This window comes from Mya arenaria, chromosome 8 (genome assembly GCF_026914265.1).
Source record: "Mya arenaria isolate MELC-2E11 chromosome 8, ASM2691426v1".
Taxonomy (NCBI): domain Eukaryota; kingdom Metazoa; phylum Mollusca; class Bivalvia; order Myida; family Myidae; genus Mya; species Mya arenaria.
In genome coordinates, this window is record NC_069129.1 from 70827881 (window position 1) to 70849413 (window position 21533).

At 37.1% G+C, this 21533-nt stretch overlaps 1 protein-coding gene across 3 annotated transcripts in view; it reads left to right on the forward strand.

Annotated features, from left to right (window-relative positions):
- The window catches only part of LOC128243148 (ATP-dependent DNA helicase Q4-like), a 208304-nt gene that overhangs the window by 17221 nt on the left and 169550 nt on the right, over positions 1-21533 (forward strand). For all 3 annotated transcript variants that reach the window (XM_052960715.1, XM_052960717.1, XM_052960716.1), the window contains exons 14-17: positions 7467-7603; positions 13639-13902; positions 16689-16871; positions 18576-19004. In XM_052960715.1, the coding sequence (XP_052816675.1) occupies positions 7467-7603; positions 13639-13902; positions 16689-16871; positions 18576-19004 (1013 nt within the window). The remainder of the gene's footprint in view (positions 1-7466; positions 7604-13638; positions 13903-16688; positions 16872-18575; positions 19005-21533) is intronic.

The window sequence follows — 21533 nt, forward strand, 5'->3', positions numbered from 1 at the left end:
ACTGAAATGTGTGCAAAGTAGGACCATCAATGAACTGAAATGAGTGCAAAGTAGGACCATCAATGAACTGAAATGAGTGCAAAGTAGGACCATCAATGGACTGAAATGTGTGCAAAGTAATGCCATCAATGGACAGAAATGTGTGCAAAGCAGGACCATCAATGAACTGAAATGTGTGCAAAGCAGGACCATCAATGAACTGAAATGTGTGCAAAGTAGGACCATCAATGAACTGAAATGTGTGCAAAGTAAGGCCATCAATGGACTGAAATGTGTGCAAAGTAAGGCCATCAATGAACTGAAATGTGTGCAAAGTAAGGCCATCAATGAACTGAAATGTGTGCAAAGTAAGGCCATCAATGGACTGAAATGTGTGCAAAGTAAGGCCATCAATGAACTGAAATGTGTGCAAAGTAAGGCCATCAATGGACAGAAATATTTGCAAAGTAATGCCATCAATGAACTGAAATGTGTGCAAAGTAAGGCCATCAATGAACTGCAATGTGTGCAAAGTTAGGCCATCAATGAACTGAAATGAGTGCAAAGTAAGGCCATCAATGGACTGAAATGAGTGCAAAGTAGGACCATCAATGAACTGAAATGAGTGCAAAGTAGGACCATCAATGAACTGAAATGAGTGCAAAGTAGGACCATCAATGAACTGAAATGAGTGCAAAGTAAGGCCATCAATGGACAGAAATGTGTGCAAAGTAGGACCATCAATAAACTGAAATGAGTGCAAAGTAAGGCCATCAATGAACTGAAATGAGTGCAAAGTAGGACCATCAATGAACTGAAATGAGTGCAAAGTAGGACCATCAATGAACTGAAATGTGTGCAAAGTAGGACCATCAATGAACTGAAATATGTGCAAAGTAATGCCATCAATGGACTGAAATGAGTGCAAAGTAGGACCATCAATGAACTGAAATGAGTGCAAAGTAGGACCATCAATGAACTGAAATGAGTGCAAAGTAGGACCATCAATGGACTGAAATGAGTGCAAAGTAAGGCCATCAATGGACTGAAATGAGTGCAAAGTAGGACCATCAATGAACTGAAATGAGTGCAAAGTAGGACCATCAATGGACTGAAATGAGTGCAAAGTAGGACCATCAATGAACTGAAATGAGTGCAAAGTAGGACCATCAATGGACTGAAATGAGTGCAAAGTAGGACCATCAATGGACTGAAATGAGTGCAAAGTAGGACCATCAATGGACTGAAATGTGTGCAAAGTAAGGCCATCAATGAACTGAAATGAGTGCAAAGTAAGGCCATCAATGGACTGAAATGAGTGCAAAGTAGGACCATCAATGGACTGAAATGAGTGCAAAGTAGGACCATCAATGGACTGAAATGAGTGCAAAGTAAGGCCATCAATGGACTGAAATGAGTGCAAAGTAGGACCATCAATGAACTGAAATGAGTGCAAAGTAGGACCATCAATGGACTGAAATGAGTGCAAAGTAGGACCATCAATGGACTGAAATGAGTGCAAAGTAGGACCATCAATGGACTGAAATGAGTGCAAAGTAAGGCCATCAATGAACTGAAATGAGTGCAAAGTAGGACCATCAATGAACTGAAATGAGTGCAAAGTAAGGCCATCAATGGACTGAAATGAGTGCAAAGTAGGACCATCAATGGACTGAAATGAGTGCAAAGTAGGACCATCAATGAACTGAAATGAGTGCAAAGTAGGACCATCAATGAACTGAAATGTGTGCAAAGTAGGACCATCAATGGACTGAAATATGTGCAAAGTAGGACCATCAATGGACTGAAATGTGTGCAAAGTAATGCCATCAATGGACTGAAATGAGTGCAAAGTAGGACCATCAATGAACTGAAATGAGTGCAAAGTAAGGCCATCAATGGACTGAAATGAGTGCAATGTAAGGCCATCAATGGACAGAAATGTGTGCAAAGTAGGACCATCAATGAACTGAAATATGTGCAAAGTAATGCCATCAATGGACTGAAATGAGTGCAAAGTAGGACCATCAATGAACTGAAATGAGTGCAAAGTAGGACCATCAATGAACTGAAATGAGTGCAAAGTAGGACCATCAATGGACTGAAATGAGTGCAAAGTAAGGCCATCAATGGACTGAAATGAGTGCAAAGTAGGACCATCAATGAACTGAAATGAGTGCAAAGTAGGACCATCAATGGACTGAAATGAGTGCAAAGTAGGACCATCAATGAACTGAAATGAGTGCAAAGTAGGACCATCAATGAACTGAAATGTGTGCAAAGTAGGACCATCAATGGACTGAAATATGTGCAAAGTAGGACCATCAATGGACTGAAATGAGTGCAAAGTAGGGCCATCAATGAACTGAAATGTGTGCAAAGTAGGACCATCAATGAACTGAAATGAGTGCAAAGTAGGACCATCAATGAACTGAAATGAGTGCAAAGTAGGACCATCAATGAACTGAAATGAGTGCAAAGTAATGCCATCAATGGACAGAAATGTGTGCAAAGTAGGACCATCAATGAACTGAAATGTGTGCAAAGTAGGACCATCAATGAACTGAAATGAGTGCAAAGTAGGGCCATCAATGGACTGAAATGAGTGCAAAGTAGGACCATCAATGAACTGAAATGAGTGCAAAGTAGGACCATCAATGAACTGAAATGAGTGCAAAGTAGGACCATCAATGAACTGAAATGAGTGCAAAGTAGGACCATCAATGAACTGAAATGAGTGCAAAGTAGGACCATCAATGAACTGAAATGAGTGCAAAGTAGGACCATCAATGAACTGAAATGTGTGCAAAGTAGGACCATCAATGAACTGAAATGTGTGCAAAGTAATGCCATCAATGAACTGAAATGTGTGCAAAGTAATGCCTTAAATGAACTGAAATATGTGCAAAGTAAGGCCATCAATGAACTGAAATGTGTGCAAAGTAATGCCATCAATGAACTGAAATGTGTGCAAAGTAATGCCTTAAATGAACTGAAATGAGTGCAAAGTAAGGCCATCAATGGACTGAAATATGTGCAAAGTAATCCCATCAATGAACTGAAATGTGTGCAAAGTAATGCCTTAAATGAACTGAAATGTGTGCAAAATTAGGCCATCAATGGACTGAAATGTGTGCAAAGTTAGGCCATCAATGAACTGAAATGTGTGCAAAGTAATGCCTTAAATGAACTGAAATGTGTGCAAAGTAAGGCCATCAATGGACTGAAATATGTGCAAAGTAATGCCATCAATGGACTGAAATGTGTGCAAAGTTAGGCCATCAATGAACTGAAATGTGTGCAAAGTAATGCCTTAAATGAACTGAAATGAGTGCAAAGTAAGGCCATCAATGGACTGAAATATGTGCAAAGTAATGCCATCAATGAACTGAAATGTGTGCAAAGTAATGCCTTAAATGAACTGAAATGTGTGCAAAGTTAGGCCATCAATGGACTGAAATGTGTGCAAAGTTAGGCCATCAATGAACTGAAATGTGTGCAAAGTAATGCCTTAAATGAACTGAAATGTGTGCAAAGTAAGGCCATCAATGGACTGAAATATGTGCAAAGTAATGCCATCAATGGACTGAAATGAGTGCAAAGTAGGACCATCAATGGACTGAAATGAGTGCAAAGTAGGACCATCAATGGACTGAAATGAGTGCAAAGTAGGACCATCAATGAACTGAAATGAGTGCAAAGTAAGGCCATCAATGGACAGAAATGTGTGCAAAGTAGGACCATCAATGAACTGAAATGTGTGCAAAGTAGGACCATCAATGAACTGAAATGAGTGCAAAGTAGGACCATCAATAAACTGAAATGAGTGCAAAGTAGGACCATCAATAAACTGAAATGAGTGCAAAGTAGGACCATCAATGAACTGAAATGAGTGCAAAGTAATGCCATCAATGGACTGAAATGAGTGCAAAGTAGGACCATCAATGAACTGAAATGTGTGCAAAGTAAGGCCATCAATGAACTGAAATGTGTGCAAAGTAAGGCCATCAATGGACTGAAATATTTGCAAAGTAATGCTGTCAATGAACTGAAATGTGTGCAAAGTAAGGCCATCAATGGACTGAAATATGTGTAAAGTAATGCCTTAAATGAACTGAAATGTGTGCAAAGTAATGCCTTAAATAAACTGAAATGTGTGCAAAGTAAGGCCATCAATGGACTGAAATGTGTGCAAAGTAATGCCTTAAATGAACTGAAATGTGTGCAAAGTAATGCCATCAATCGACTGAAATATGTGTAAAGTAATGCCTTGAATGAACTGAAATATGTGCAAAGTAATGCCATCAATGGACTGAAATGTGTGCAAAGTAATGCCTTGAATGAACTGAAATATGTGTAAAGTAATGCCTTAAATAAACTGAAATGTGTGCAAAGTAATGCCATCAATGGACTGAAATGTGTGCAAAGTAATGCCTTAAATGAACTGAAATGTGTGCAAAGTAATGCCTTAAATGAACTGAAATGTGTGCAAAGTAATGCCATCAATGGACTGAATTGTGTGCAAAGTAAGGCCATCAATGGACTGAAATGTGTGCAAAGTAATGCCTTAAATGAACTGAAATGTGTGCAAAGTAATGCCATCAATGGACTGAATTGTGTGCAAAGTAATGCCGTCAATGAACTGAAATGTGTGCAAAGTAATGCCATCAATGAACTGAATTGTGTGCAAAGTAATGCCGTCAATGAACTGAAATGTGTGCAAAGTAATGCCATCAATGGACTGAATTGTGTGCAAAGTAAGGCCATCAATTAAAAATTGAGGTTCCCATTAGATGGTCAATTAAGCAGAAGTACATCAGAATGTCAGAAAAAGAAAATCTGATTTAAGGGCATTATACAGTTTTCCTTTTATGATGTCTTTTATGGTGCCTTTTCAAATGGCATTGAATGTAGAAATAAGCCTACTCATTGACCTTATTGGTATAATAACAATGTGATAGTTCTAAACACTATATACAGAGACCATTAGTTGTCTTTAATATCAGATTTATTTGAAGCTAAAAAATAACATTTCTAAAAGACGAGTTTCTATTAGAAATAATGGTATCAGTAAAAAGGGAGTGATTCAAACATGATCTGAGATAGGACTTAAGGAGCCTTATTGGGCTTATGAAATCAATGCAGCTTGGCATCCCTTACATTCAGTCTAATATTGACAGATAATGTTCAAGATGTTATCAAAGCAAGATTGCCTTTAAGATGGTATCAATTCTTGAAGACTTTTCAGGTGGAAATGGATTCATTTGGCCATCTCAAAACTTTGCCGAGTTGATTAATTTCAAGAATTGGTTGATCAGATAACATTAAATTCAATTTTAATAAGAGAACTTAGCTCGTTATTTCTGCATACATCGATGATTTATGGTCTCCCAACTGTTTTAAGACAATTAATTTAGAGGTTTTGTTTAGCAAATATGTTTGACGTATGAGAATTCACACTGTTGTTCTAAATTAATTTAGACTAATTTGTTATAGCCTGATTGTGAAAATAGCTGAAAGCTGATATAAATCATGCTTCAGTTTTGTTTAAATGCATTCAGAATCCCTTAAAGTTCTGCATCTTAAAGTGCCTTTGCTTTATTTCCTATACTATTGTTAATTGGCCCGTTTCACAAAAAGATTGTGAAAAGGTTATAAAAAGGTCCCCTTGGTTGGGATCAAACCAACAACAGGTTTGATTGAGAGAGGGACAAGGTTATAAAAAGGTCCCCTTGGTTGGGATCAAACCAACAACAGGTTTTGATTGAGAGAGGGACACCTGTGTTACAAGACCACTCACACCCAGGTGGGGATCAAAACCATAATCTCTTAGTGTGGAATGTGGACACCTATACTATTTGAAAACTCTCTGCTTGGTGGGGATCAAACCCACAATCTTGTGGGACAGAGGGGGGCATCTATACTGCTAGATCACTCTCACCCTGGTGGGGATCAAACCCACAACCTTGTGGGACAGAGGGGGGAATCTATACGACTAGACCACTCTCACCCTGGTGGGGATCAAACCCACAACCTTGTGGGACAGAGGGGGGCACCTATACCACTAGACCACTCTCACCCTGGTGGGGATCAAACCTACAACCTTGCTGGACAGAGGGGGATACCTATACCACTAGATCACTATCACCCTGGTGGGGATCAAACCCACAACCTTGTGGTACAGAGGGGTCATCTATACCACTAGACCACTCTCACCTTGGTGGGGATCAAACCCACAACCTTGCTGGACAGAGGGGGGCATCTATACCGCTAGACCACTCTCACCCTGGTGGGGATCAAACCCACAACCTTGTGGGACAGAGGGGGGCATCTATACCACTAGACCACTCTCACCCTGGTGGGGATCAAACCCACAACCTTGTGGGACAGAGGGGGGCATCTATACCACTAGACCACTCTCACCCTGGTGGGGATCAAACCCACAACCTTGTGGGACAGAGGGGGGCACCTATACCGCTAGACAACTCTCACCCTGGTGGGGATCAAACCCACAACCTTTTGGGACAGAGGGGGGAATCTACACCGCTAGATCACTCTCACCCTGGTGGGGATCAAACCCACAACCTTGTGGGACAGAGGGGGGGCATCTATACCGCTAGACCACTCTCACCCTGGTGGGGATCAAACCCACAACCTTGTGGGACAGAGGGGGGCACCTATACAACTAGACAACTCTCACCCTGGTGGGGATCAAACCCACAACCTTGTGGGACAGAGGGGGGAATCTATACCGCTAGATCACTCTCACCATGGTGGGGATCAAACCCACAACCTTGTGGGACAGAGGGGGGCATCTATACCGCTAGACCACTCTCACCCTGGTGGGGATCAAACCCACAACCTTGTGGGACAGAGGGGGCATCTATACCACTAGATCACTCTCACCCTGGTGGGGATCAAACCCACAACCTTGTGGGACAGAGGGGGGCATCTATACCACTAGACCACTCTCACCCTGGTGGTGATCAAACCCACAACCTTGTGGGACAGAGGGGGGCATCTATACCACTAGACCACTCTCACCCTGGTGGGGATCAAACCCACAACCTTGTAGGACAGAGGGGGGAATCTATACCGCTAGATCACGCTCACCCTGGTGGGGATCAAACCCACAACCTTGTGGGACAGAGGGGGATACTTCTTCAGCACTCTCATATCTAGTATTTCTAGGATTAGTTTGATGCAGTAGGTCTCCAGTGCTGCAAGAGGGGTTTTATGATGAAAAGAAGTGGTGCATGTCGACAAGTCAGAGACACCCATTTCAGGTTCATCTGCTCATCCTGTGGCTAAATTCCTCTTGAAGCACTGGTTTCTAAGCAATACTAAATATGTGTACATCAAAATTGATGCATATGTTAAGTAGTCATTTATATGCATCCAAAAAGGTAAGTAAAGTGCCCTACTATCCCTAGATAGCCCAGCACTTGATCACTCATTTTATTATAAATCAAGAGATGATTTTGCAGGTTTGTCAACTCTGGTGGTGTTGTCTACGGGAGGTGGGAAGTCTCTGTGTTACCAGCTGCCAGCCTACCTGTACGCCCAGAGGGCTCCCTGTATCACCTTAGTTGTCTCCCCTCTTGTGTCCCTTATGGAAGACCAGGTAAGTCATGGTTAACCTGTAACACTGGTGGTGTTGTGTACTGGAGGTGGGAAGTCTGTGTGTTTTTTCATAAAAAGAACTTATTGACATCTTGTCTAAATTTGAACAAAAGATAACATTTTCAGCTGTGAACTTTTAACACACAACCCTTGTTTGTACAACCATATTGCATCTATTATCCTTCAAGCATGTTTGAAAAATGGTGATATTTCTTTACAAAAAGCATACTAAACAAACTATATTGAGATTCATCCTGGCATTTAGGAGCATATTTTATACTTAATTCATTTCTTGGTGCCTGCTTTGCAGACAATTAATTACAATTCTGTCACCCACACAGGAATCTTCATTCATTTTTTAGTTTTAAATGTCTCGTAAAATGTCTTTCTCTAGTTAGTATTTCGCAAGTTATATCCCTGGTGTTTGTCAAAGGATTTATTAGAAATCTTACATATGTAATATAAGTAAAATCTATGATTTCTGAGCTCATCTGGTTTTGAAAAAAAGTAGTTTTGTAGTGCAAAAAACACCTCTTAAACCATTCAAGTTATTCAAAGAAGAAAAAGGCTATTGATATAAAGCCTCATAGGGCGCCATGAATTTGTTTGTTATGTTAACTTATTCGTATGGAAATGAATTACAAATTATAAGTTTTTTCTAAATATTCTTTTATCAGTTCCCATTTACACAATGTGACTGTTCTCATTCAGCCAATGTGTACATTAAGTAATAGTTAGATGACATGAATTAAAACTTACTGATTAAGAATGGGAAGAGTGAGCATAGTGAACAAGCCCTACTTAATCATTCTGAGTTTAGTTCAGGTCATCTATTTGACTTAGAATACAACCTCATTGGCTGACACATTTTCCACGTAAAATTTGGCTAAGGGATTGTGTATCGGATGAGTGGCAGTGGGCAGACCTTCAAACACTTGTGAAATGGTAAATTCTTAATGATTAGCACGTGAAAGTAACATGATTAGTACAGATAAATATACTGATTCTATATTTAAATTAACTGGTATAAACTTAGTTAGTCTCAAATTGGGAAAATATGCAAAAAACTACGAAATGTCACCTTAGTGCAAGAACTCAATATCTGCTTCTATATCTATATGCAGTTATTGAGTTATTGCACTAAGGTGACGAAATGATACATGTGTCGTAAGCGTTATGATACATCCGGCAGTAAGTAACAAGGCATTGTAGAAACTCACCACGATATCAGTTTTATGTGAGTAAATTTCTTTATCATCTGATGTCTTGTCCCTTTACATTGAGGGAATATGTATTACACAATTTAGTTAAATAATATTTTATTATACATCATACTATATCTCCTTTTTTATGTATTTTATATGTTTTTCCTCAATAATTTATTTGTTTATTTTGATTAAAACACACTTAAGATAGTAGCCCAAACATTATCATTAAAAACCACTTGTCGTCGAAAATCTAATTGCATGCATGAAGGTTTCCTTCTTTTCTCAACATCATACTCGATGTTACTCTGACCAAAGCCTTTGTCAGAATTACTGTCAAAATTAAAAATGTCTTTATGTCATATTCCAATGTTATCAATGTTGTCAAAAATTTTGAATTGCTTTCTTGTGTATTAAGACAGGTGTTTTAACAGCTGTTCAATATAAGATTGGGTCGTGTCACATGTTGTATTAAGCGGGGTATTCACAGTATTCCATTTATGGACACAGAAGTTGCACTTGTCCTTTTTACAAGCCAGATGAAATATAATTTCTGTTAATTGCATGAAAAGACACCAACATTGTGACATGACCTTGAACCATGACCTGTGACATCACACGTAGGATCATAGCATAGTGACATGACCATGACTTGTGACATCACACGTAGGATCATAGCATAGTGACATGACCTTGAACCATGACCTGTGATATCACACTGTGTGATCAGTAGAATATCTTAGTTTTTAGCTCTACTGTCAGTGCGTATGTAAACAATTGCTTGTGAACACAATACAGTCTTCAGTATTAATTGTATCTCGATGCAACTTGTACAGTATTTAGATATATATTAGAGCTTGGTTCCTTTTGAAAACCAGCCAGATCCGCCCATGCATGCCTAGATAATAGGCCTTGAAAGTATAAAAAATGAATGCTATTTTTAGCTAAGTCTATTTTTAGCCTACATGAGCGAAGTCTATTTTTGATATATATAGCCAAGTTTACATGTAAAGTCAAGTCTAGGATTAAAGGGAGACAACTTGCTTTTTGGTTGTGCAGTTGGTTTTGTGTATTACTCTCCCTTGCTCTTGTTGAAAGGCCAAAGGCCATTTTAGCTCTATTGGCCAAAGTGTCTGACGTTTGCGCATCTATCTAAACACAATTGGTTGTTCACAGGTTTGGTATACTTAAATTGGGAAATGTTTAAAAATCTTTTAGTGTGTTCGGGCATCCTTCTAAACACAATAGCTTGTGAATGTTTGTTCAAATTATGCACCTGGGGTCATTACTGGCCATCCCCCGGGGTTCACAGGTTTGGTATACTTAAATTGGGAATGCTTGAAAATCTTTTGCAGACTCTTGCTATTTTGAATAAGGCATAATTTAGTGGTCCGCTACCATGGTTGTTTAAATTATGCCCCTGGGGTCAAAACTGGCACTGTCCCGGAGGTCACAAGTTTCCTAGAGACTTATTTAAGAAATATTTTCAAAATCTTCTTGTTTCAAACCACAAGGCCCATACCTTTGGTATTTGTTGTGGAGCATCATATATTGACCCTCTACCAAAACAGTTGAAATTATGCCCCTGGGGCTAAAGCTGGCCCCACTCTTTTAGACCTATTTTATTATTTTTAAAGCTACAGCAATGAAATTTGTACCATAAAGTACAGTTTTGCAAACAAGCATCAATGTTGTCCTCGGATGATGTGACTTTGATCTTTTGACCAACTTTTTTATTTTTAAAGCTACAAAAATGAAATTTTGACCAGGAGTACAGTTTTGAAAGCAATTTTTTTTTCCTCAGATGACCTTTACTTGGCACATATTAAAATAGTTCATGCATCTAATCTGCTTACAACACTTTCTGTCCCCAGATGTTGAATGTGCACATTTTTTAGCTACCCCAAACCCAAACTGGAACTATAATGTTTGTTGCCTATTACCCATACATAAATGCCCTGGATGAAAATGACCACAAGAGCCATGCCAGTAGAGCATAGGCCCTCATGGGCCTCTTGTTTAGTGGTAGTTATTTAAATTTAATCATATTTTATTGCATGACAATACATTAACACAATCTATAATGAAGAAAACAAAAAAGAAACAGTCAAGCAGTGCAATGTATCATCGTTAATGATCATATGATAAAAGACATGCAAAGGGATTGGAAGTTTTTCCAACAACATGTGCAGTAAACTTTGAATCTGTCTTTGACCCCAATAACTTAACCTACAGTCATGATTGCCTAAAATCTTAAAAAGTAACATATTCTTTTCTGAAAAAAAGCATCGTAGCAAAAATACAAGCAAAATAAATGGCATTAGAAGTTACTATGGTGTATTTTGGCACAAGCTGGCTGGAATCACTATTTGTGCAATCATTGGGTAAGCAATACAGAGGCAATATGGTGAAGTTATGCAGGAATAGATGAACAGATAGGGACGCTGCTGAGAATGATTTAATCATGGAATAAACTGTTAATGATATTGGCCTTGGGTGTTTGATTATTCTTTTAACTTCTTTTATCTATTGGTCACTGTCCTTGCAGTTGACCTACCAGGGTACTTCGGTCACTGTCCTTGCAGTTGACCTACCAGGGTACTTCGGTCACTGTCCTTGCAGTTGACCTACCAGGGTACTTCGGTCACTGTCCTTGCAGTTGACCTACCAGGGTACTTCGGACACTGTCCTTGCAGTTGACCTACCAGGGTACTTCGGTCACTGTCCTTGCAGTTGACCTACCAGGGTACTTCGGTCACTGTCCTTGCAGTTGACCTACCAGGGTACTTCGGTCACTGTCCTTGCAGTTGACCTACTAGGGTACTTCGGTCACTGTCCTTGCAGTTGACCTACCAGGGTACTTCGGACACTGTCCTTGCAGTTGACCTACCAGGGTACTTGGGTCATTTCTCCAATCACAAGTTTTCCAGTTTGTGGTGGAACCCTACTACTTTTTCACTTGTCATGGGTCACAGTTCCATTCGTCAGTGTGAATGATGACACACAGGAGGCAGTTTACATGATCATGATATACAATTCAGTTATTTTCAGCCTTGCTAGGTGACTGGTACTGCCATTTATAAAGATTGGTGTTTTGGCTCATATGTTTAAGTAAAAAAGAGTTCAGGTATTGTTGAAGCATTGGTAGTGTTAGGGTCTGTGTGTACTTTGTAAGAAAACCGTAAACCTTGGCCATTGCTTAAATCTGTTTTAAGATTTTATTGTGATTTTTTTTAACATTTATGCGAAAAACTACAGAAACAAGCTCAGTAGCAAAAAGTTTAAACAAGTCAAGTCAAGTCAAATTTATTTTGTAAAGAAAGGCCTCCGGCCCATAATACAACATATACAATACAACACATAAAATCTTTAGAGTTGTGATTTCTTAATGACAGTCATTTTTCCTTATCTTTTTGTTTCATTATTACATTTACAAAGAATGCTATACTTATTTGGTCATCGTTTAGACTTTGCATAAGATTTATGAAGTTTTGGAAGTCTTGCCTGCCCGTGTACCATTTATAGATATAAAATTGCCTTTCTTGCCTGAATTTGTTACATTGAAAGAATACATGAAATTCATCTTCAACATATCTGATTGAAAAAATAAAAATTAATTAAGCAATATCTACACAGTCCATTTTCCCTTTTGATACCCAAATGTCGACCAGTCTCAATAAACAATTTATGGCTAGAACATCGGAATCTCGCTAACGATTTCCTCACATAAAATGGTAGATTAATACATAAATATTTTTCTGGGTTTAACAAAGTTTTAAAATGCTTATATGTGTCACATCGTGTTGAGGCTCCCACATTAACCCAGTTTAATGGCACTGGGTAAATGCCAAAGACATAGAACATAAAAACAAAAAATCACAAACAAGAAACATGGAAAAACAGCACATAACTCGACAAACAGCACATTGCATACATACTATATATAAAAAAAAGACTTGGTAAAAAGTTCACTTATAACCATTTTTAAGTTATACAATACTACCATCAAATATTCTCAATGCAGAAGTCGGAAGTGGAATGTATAGACTCTATATTATTATTAAGTTTTGCCATGTTTCTATAAAAAAAAAAGATTATACTTGCACATAGATAATTTTTTACAATGCATAAATTAACATAACAAGCAATTTTAAAACTGGTGTAAGGCATATTTATGTATCAAACCTCAACATATCCACCTGCCCGCTTGAATTTAAGAGTGAATATCGAGTTCAATCACAACTGTCTGCCAGGGGCGCATAAGATTCTCCAAATTTAGATTTCTCCTATTTAGTTTTCAAAACAATAACTGCAATAAAAATCATAATTATAGGGTCAAACATGGAGACTGTTTAATTGATTTTATGTTGAAGATAATTCCTCAGGGAAAAAAAGATAAAGAATGATTAATCATTTATTGATTAATTATTTAATTACTATTAAATTATTATTAAAATTGTTTTGAATAATTTATAATCAAGTATAAACCGGTTATAGAAGATCTGGTTCCTGACTTCTACATAAATGAATTGTGCAGCAGTAAGTTGCCAGGACGAGGTAAAAGAACGCTGTTACAATAATTGAGCCGATCCAAAGTTGATTGTCTGAGAAAGTCAATTTGAGTGGCTGCAAGACTATCCAATCAATGTCATTAATCAGTGTTACCAGATTTTGTTGGCAAATTTTGTTGAAAATGTAGAGAGAGTAACTTTTCTGCATGGGAGTAAAAGTTTATGTTCACTCACCCTGCTGGGCATGGGACCTTAAACAATTTTTTTGAGGCCTGCTGTAAACATCGCTTTTAACATTCCAACAATCTGTTTCTTTACAGGTGACAGGGCTTCCCAAGGGAATCCAGGGTGTATGTCTGCACACGAACATGACAAAAACCCAGCGAGAAAACGTCATTGAATCTGTTAAGTCTGGGAAAGCCCAGTTCCTGCTTGTCTCCCCTGAGGCGATAGCAGGCGGAAGCATGTCACTATTGTCAGTCATGAGCGGGCTGCCTCCAGTGGGGTTTGTGTGTATTGATGAAGCCCACTGCCTGTCCGAGTGGTCCCATAACTTCCGACCCTCGTACCTTAGACTCTGTAAGGTGAGCATGCTCCACTTTTAAGTGTTTGTACTTTGGTTTATTTATCAGCAGAAACATAGCTGGAGGAATTTAGAATTGAGGAAAAAAACCTTTGCATATTGCAAGCATCTTATAAACCAGTGTATTGTATGATCAGTTTTTGTTATCCCCCGCAGATGGTGAAGGGGAAATAGTAATGGCAGGTGTGTGTGTGTGTGTGTGTGTGTGTGATGAGGCAATCTTGTCAAGAGCATAACTTGAACAGTCTTTGAGGTATTGATGTCAAACTTCATACAAAGCTAGATCTCATTAAGGAGGAGTGCACTAGAACCACAACTCTGGATGCATTTTTTTTAAGTAATTGCCCTTTGTAAATTCTAATACATATTTTTGGTCAGGATCATTACTTGAGGTTTTGACTTCAAACATCTTATACAAATAGATCTCTTGAAGTGCAACACACTCTTGGTGGGGTGTAGTTTCCCTTTGATAATTTTCATAAAAGTAGTTCATAGAAGTATAACTTGAAAAGTCTTTCAGGTATTGATTTCAAACTTCATATACAGATAAATCTCATTTAGGAGAATTGCGATACATAGAAACCATAACTGTGGGTTCAGTTTTATTGCCCTTTGTTAATTTTCATAATAAATTTTGTCTAAAGTTTAACTTGATAAGTCTTTGAGGTATTGACTTTAAACTTCAAAGACAAAAAGCTCTCATCTAGGAGAAGTGCATAACACAAGAACCATAACTCTGGGTTCAGTATTACTGCCTTTATACAAGGGCACCCAACCATCCAACTTACTTAGATAACCAATTTAGATAACTATTTTGCATAAGATGCAAAAAATGGCCCTTTATTATTCAACTTAGATATTCTGGTTAAGGTTTTGCACGTAATCTAATTTTACAGTGATCCAAGCATGTTTACCAAACTTTGCTTTCCTTAAACTTCAAAGCAACATTAAACTCCATCCCACTGTCTCCATAACAGCTCTTGTTTGAATTGTTTATAAATAGTTTTAATTTCAGTTTTATTACTAGCACACACTTAGTATTCAATTGAAATTTGTAATCTTACAATATTTTGTCATGCAATTGGTGCACAAATTGAAACTTCAAAAGAAAACAAATCAGTTTATTTTAAGTCATAGGTAATAAAACTGCAAATTTCAAAATCACATGTACTCATATTGATGTATCATTTAAAGCTCCAGTTCAGGATATTGATCTTGTGGTAAGAAGTTTACAGCCTCATCTAGTTCTATTTGTATCTACCCCGAGGTAGAGAATCAAGACTTCAAAATCTTCTGATTAACATGTGTACTCCCTGTGTAGACTTAAATTGTTATCTACAGTGCCAGAGGTAAAACAGTCGCATTTAACTGACAATTATCTGATATTGTAATTTAAAAGTAAAAGATAAGTCTAATAGAATAAAATTTGCACAATATTGAGGCTGTTTTTCACCTCCATCAAATATCGCTTTGGAGAAGACACCCTGACGTCTTAATGCACCAGACAAGTCACCTAGTCCAAAACTTAAATTAACAATATATCAGGAAGTTTTAGTTAAACCTCTTGCATTTTTGGACATTTGTAACGCAGAAAAGTTGCAGACATATTTATTTAGGTGTTTACCCATCCTCTACTTTTCCCATTACCATTCCTGTTAATATATAGCTGCAAGTATCTGTTCTCTGAAGGTGCCAACTGATTGATCCTATTACTGCTAAAAGGCATTATATACCATCTTGGTTCATTTTGATGGAGAAAGATGCTGCTTTTCTGGAAGAGCTTCCATTAAGAATTTAAAACTGGAAATATAAATAATCCTTGTCATCATTCAAGAATGCAGATTTTAGACTCCCAAACTCTTGGAAAGTTGAATGTTTTCCCCTATTCTCTAACTATTAGCTTAATCTTTAATAATTTGTGACTATAAATTGCCAACTCCACAATATTGTGTTCAGATAATTTATTTTTCTTAAAGATTTATCGACAATGTGGCCTGCATTACCAGGTTTTGATATTTTGAGCATCAAATTTTTCCTAATTTATGAAAGTTTTTGTACTCAATTTCAAAAGTTGTAGCCCAGTATTAGGGAGAAATATACTTCCAAATTGCCTTTAATGGAAGCCCTGTTTGAAAGTGATGGGTAAATGGCACACCTGTCATGTCAAGGTCACAATCAATTAAGAAGCCTTCAACCGTTGCTGCATTATTATGTAATCCCATTTGTATTAGACCGATAGCATTTTTTTCCTTAAATATTCAATGCTTGTGTTTTATTTTCTTATGTTTAATTTTACATCAAGTATATTAAAGTATGGCATCTGTGTATGGCCATTTGTCTGGTATTCCTGTCATATAGGTAACAATAGGTTCGATGTCCTATTCTAACTCTTCCAATAAACATGCTGATATTCCTGGAATAACCCTGCTAAGATTGCCAGAATAAAGCGCTTTAAATGGTCACCAAGGGTTAAGTATCACTGAGGAGCTGCAACTAATCACAAAATCATATAATCATGTGTAATTTGTTAGGGTTCAGCTTGAGGACAGCATGCAAGGTCTCCTCCTGTTTCAGATTTACAGCTTCAAAGGTTCATAAAGAAGTCCCTTATTCCAAGCTTCTAAGCTATGTGATTATTATCCATTCCCTTTTTAATGGAAAAATTAATTAAGTGGAGACTTGTATATTTGCTTGGCCCTGACTTTTGCTTGAACCTGAAATGCCTTTTACTTGAAAATTAGTTCATATTTGTTCTGAAGTAAAACAATGGTAATTTCCCCCTCACAGGTGTTAAAGGATCGCCTTGGAGTTCGATGTTTCCTTGGTCTAACAGCGACGGCCACCATGTCTACAGCATGTGACGTTAGTCGTCACCTTGGGATCAGCGACTTTGCCCGGGCAACTGTTAGAGGCTCACCCATTCCCTCTAACCTTGTCCTCTCAGTGTCCTGTGATCCTGACAGAGATCAGGTTTGTTTTAAATAACAAAAATCAGTTTATAAAGCCATCCTTCAAATAGTGTTGTTAGGAAGAGGCCGATTGGTTGAGAACACTGTTTGCAAAAATATTTGTAGTATACTACAGCCTTTTTTCCCCAAATTTGGGGAAGTATGGCGGGGCCTTTTGACAGGGGAAATTTAACTTGTATATTGCAAAATTAGGGAATTTACAGAAATCATGTTACCATCATGGGAGCTAGATTATCGATTGTTTGAAACTTAACATGGTGCCCACCTGATCTTTACCTGTTTTCATAGTTGGACAATAGATAGATAGATAATTCTTTATTTCCTCCTTTGAAGAAGATATTGAACATGGCATTACATAATACATAGACATATTTATAAGTGTGATCGAGTATGTACATATATACATGGAGCATAGTTGTATGACTTAATAACATGTGATTTATAAGACAATGATAATATAATTCCAATGTCTATAAATAAATATATTTACATGTATGTACAAGTACTTATGATTAAACAATACATATATAGATTAAAGGAAAATAATGGCGATAGTTAATTCGTGTTGCCATTATTACTACATATGAAATAACTCAAGTGCAAATTATGATTTTGTAAAATTCAAATTATAAATATTTTTAATGCCAATAGCCTAATACCGAATTCAGCCGAAAGCGAAAATGATTAGACAGTGTATTATTATTTATTTATTTATTTTTTCACAAAGAAAATGTGCCAATTTCATGTCTAATTGAGACGAAAGCAAAAGAAATTAGACAAATGTTTGGCTCACACATATTTTATAATAATTTATGCTGATGAGTAAGAATTCTGATAATCAGGCGAAAATTGACACAGTTGAATGCTGCGTGAATGTAATGCACTTAATCTGTTTTAGGAACACAAACGGTTTAACAAGTAAATGCAAATATCTTGTAATGACCTTATACAGAGACAAATATTGGCCCCAAATTTGCCATAAAAAAGGGCTGTACTACATTGGTCATAAAATATGTATATATAAAGTTTTTTGTTGACACTTAAAACAATCATGCCACTGCAAACAGCAGTTTTTGAACAATGGCTGTATTATGTTTGAGCTTTATTGTGAAGACAGCTATAATCGACATGAATCATGTTTAAGTCTTTTTTCTATTAGAACCTTAAATGTGAGAATAAAGCAAACATTCATTCATTCTTTCCCCTGTTTAAGGATTTGATCTTGTGATTGTGAAAACAGCTATTAAATGATTTGAATCTTGCTCTATTCCATTTCCATGATATAATCCAGTAATGGTCCTCTTTTAGAGAAACCATGAAATAACGCTTTGCTGGGGATGGATCCACAAATTCATCTTTAAGCTTGACTTTCCCAAGAATAAGGAGAGCTTTTCTACTCGCCCTGGCATTAGCTTCCAGTCAAATGTTTATGGCAATTTCGGGTTTTCAGGGCCATCAAGCAGTCATCAATTATATATCTTACAAACAAGCGATGTATGATTGTCAGTGCTGTCTTATGATAGCCGTTGTTATTTTAAATTCTCAATGGCAAAACATTTGTCTTTTTGCTCAAATATAAACATGAGCTGTTTAATTGGCCCTTTCATAGTTGTATGAATGTGTGTAAATGACTCGATTGTGCCAAAGGTCACTCAATTGTTCCAAAGTGAGCTTGAAAAGAATAAGCATGATTTATAAATTACAGGCTTTGACGGGGTTGTTAAAGGGTGAAAGATTTGGCACCTTGGATTCCATCATCATTTATTGTACACGTCGTGACCAGACGGACAAAGTTGCCACAATAATCAGGACATGTATGAACACAGGCGTACCTACAGAGAAGCTAATTGACAAAGGAAGACGACGTCAGCGTCCCACACTTGAGTGGAGTGCAGAGAGCTACCACGCTGGGCTCACTGCTGCTGCCAGGAAACGTGTACAAAATTCTTTCATGGGCGGGAAACTTCGCGTTGTAGTTGCCACTGTGGCGTTCGGTATGGGGCTCGACAAGTCTGATGTCCGAGGAGTGATCCATTACAATATGCCAAAGTCATTCGAGAGCTACGTGCAGGAGATAGGCCGCGCAGGAAGGGATGGAGAAAGGGCTGAGTGCCATGTCTTCCTGGACCCTGAGGTAAGAATTGTAAATAGGAATTGTTCTACTAGATGGGGTATTATATAGGGTATGGGCTCGACAAGTCTGATGTCCCAGGAGTGATCCATTACATATGCCCAAGTCATTCAAGAGCTCCGTGCAGGAAGGGTTTGAAAAAGGGCTGAGTGCTATGTCTTCTTGGACCCTGAGGTAAGAATTGTAAATAATATGAATAGTGAATAAGGAAAAGTAAATTTTTCCTTTTAATTGGTCAACTATTCTACTAAAGAGGGTAATATCATTAGTCGTTGATATAAGGGTCTTCTGTCAAAATTAAAGGGCCATGAGTGCTCTCTTTTATCTGGTCAACCAAATTGGCCCGTTGAGAGGCAGTATCCCTTAAGACTAAGATAGCTGCTAAGTAAAACAGACATCCATTATGGTCCTGCCACACAACTGATACTGAATCAACAATCAAAGCAATTATTGGCGTTACCTTTATATGGAAATAAGCAAAAAAATAAATATTTTTTATGATTCCAACCAAAACTGGTCAAAAATTACAGACTGCTTAATTCATTCTTCTCAAATTCTTATATACTGCTTTCTGACTGATATCGAGCCTGAATTTCCATAAAATGTTTGTCTGAGCTGGTAAGAAATAAAATCAACTCCTGTTAAGTAAATCTTAGGAAAACAGATATCGTAATGGGGATCAAACTAATGGTTTTCTTTTCAAGAAGCCAATAATATAGCTTAGATCAGATACCCGCCCAGAAAGGCAGGGAGAAATGAATGGGATGAGAAATGGTTCTTTCCAGCAAGTAAATTTTGTCAGAAGCCATCTTATGAGTTTTCTAATAATCTAACCTGGCAAGATGGTGCCAGGAACAAACAGTTACTGTATATCAAGTACATGTAATATGGTTAATATATTACTTCTGTCCCGCTCGGGAATGAGAATTGGAATTAAATATTGTTTGTGGCGACAGGAGATGGATAATGTATCATATATGGTGAAGAGTATCGATGATTTCTGACATGTCATGTGTCTCAACAGGGAGAAAAAAAGCGTCAACCAAAAACTCATTCTAAAATTTTGATGCTCTCATAACTGGAATGGCGCTGGTTCTGATTTCTCTCTGGAATCAAAGGACGAAATAAGTAGATCATTTTAGTTAAGTTGAAAATTTGTGACTGCAAGTATTGAGTGTTCTATGTTAAATACATTTAATGTTTCAATACGTCAGGACATACTATTTCAAACATTCAACTAATTTCAACAGAAACACAAACATTCAACTAATTTCAACAGATGCACAAACATTCAACTAATTTCAACAGATGCACAAACATTCAACTAATTTCAACAGATGCAAAAACATTCAACTAATGTCAACCGATGCAAAAACATTCAACTAATTTCAACAGATGCAAAAACATTCAACTAATTTCAACAGATGCAAAAACATTCAACTAATTTCAACAGATGCACAAACATTGAACTAATTTCAACAGATGCACAAACATTCAACTAATTTCAACAGATGCACAAACATTCAACTAATTTCAACAGATGCAAAACATTCAACTAATTTCAACAGATGCACAAACATTCAACTAATTTCAACAGATGCACAAACATTCAACTAATTTCAACAGATGCAAAAACATTCAACTAATTTCAACAGATGCAAAAACATTCAACTAATTTCAACAGATGCAAAAACATTCAACTAATTTCAACAGATGCACAAACATTCAACTAATTTCAACAGATGCACAAACATTCAACTAATTTCAACAGATGCAAAAACATTCAACTAATTTCAACAGATGCAAAAACATTCAACTAATTTCAACAGATGCAAAAACATTCAACTAATTTCAACAGATGCAAAAACATTCAACTAATTTCAACAGATGCAAAAACATTCAACTAATTTCAACAGATGCAAAAACATTCAACTAATTTCAACAGATGCACAAACATTCAACTAATTTCAACAGAAACACAAACATTCAACTTATTTCAACAGATGCACAAACATTCAACTAATTTCAACAGATGCACAAACATTCAACTAATTTCAACAGATGCAAAAACATTCAACTAATGTCAACCGATGCAAAAACATTCAACTAATTTCAACAGATGCAAAAACATTCAACTAATTTCAACAGATGCACAAACATTCAACTAATTTCAACAGATGCACAAACATTCAACTAATTTCAACAGATGCACAAACATTCAACTAATTTCAACAGATGCAAAAACATTCAACTAATTTCAACAGATGCAAAAACATTCAACTAATTTCAACAGATGCAAAAACATTCAACTAATTTCAACAGATGCAAAAACATTCAACTAATTTCAACAGATGCACAAACATTCAACTAATTTCAACAGATGCAAAAACATTCAACTAATTTCAACAGATGCAAAAACATTCAACTAATTTCAACAGATGCAAAAACATTCAACTAATTTCAACAGATGCAAAAACATTCAACTAATTTCAACAGAAACACAAACATTCAACTAATTTCAACAGATGCAAA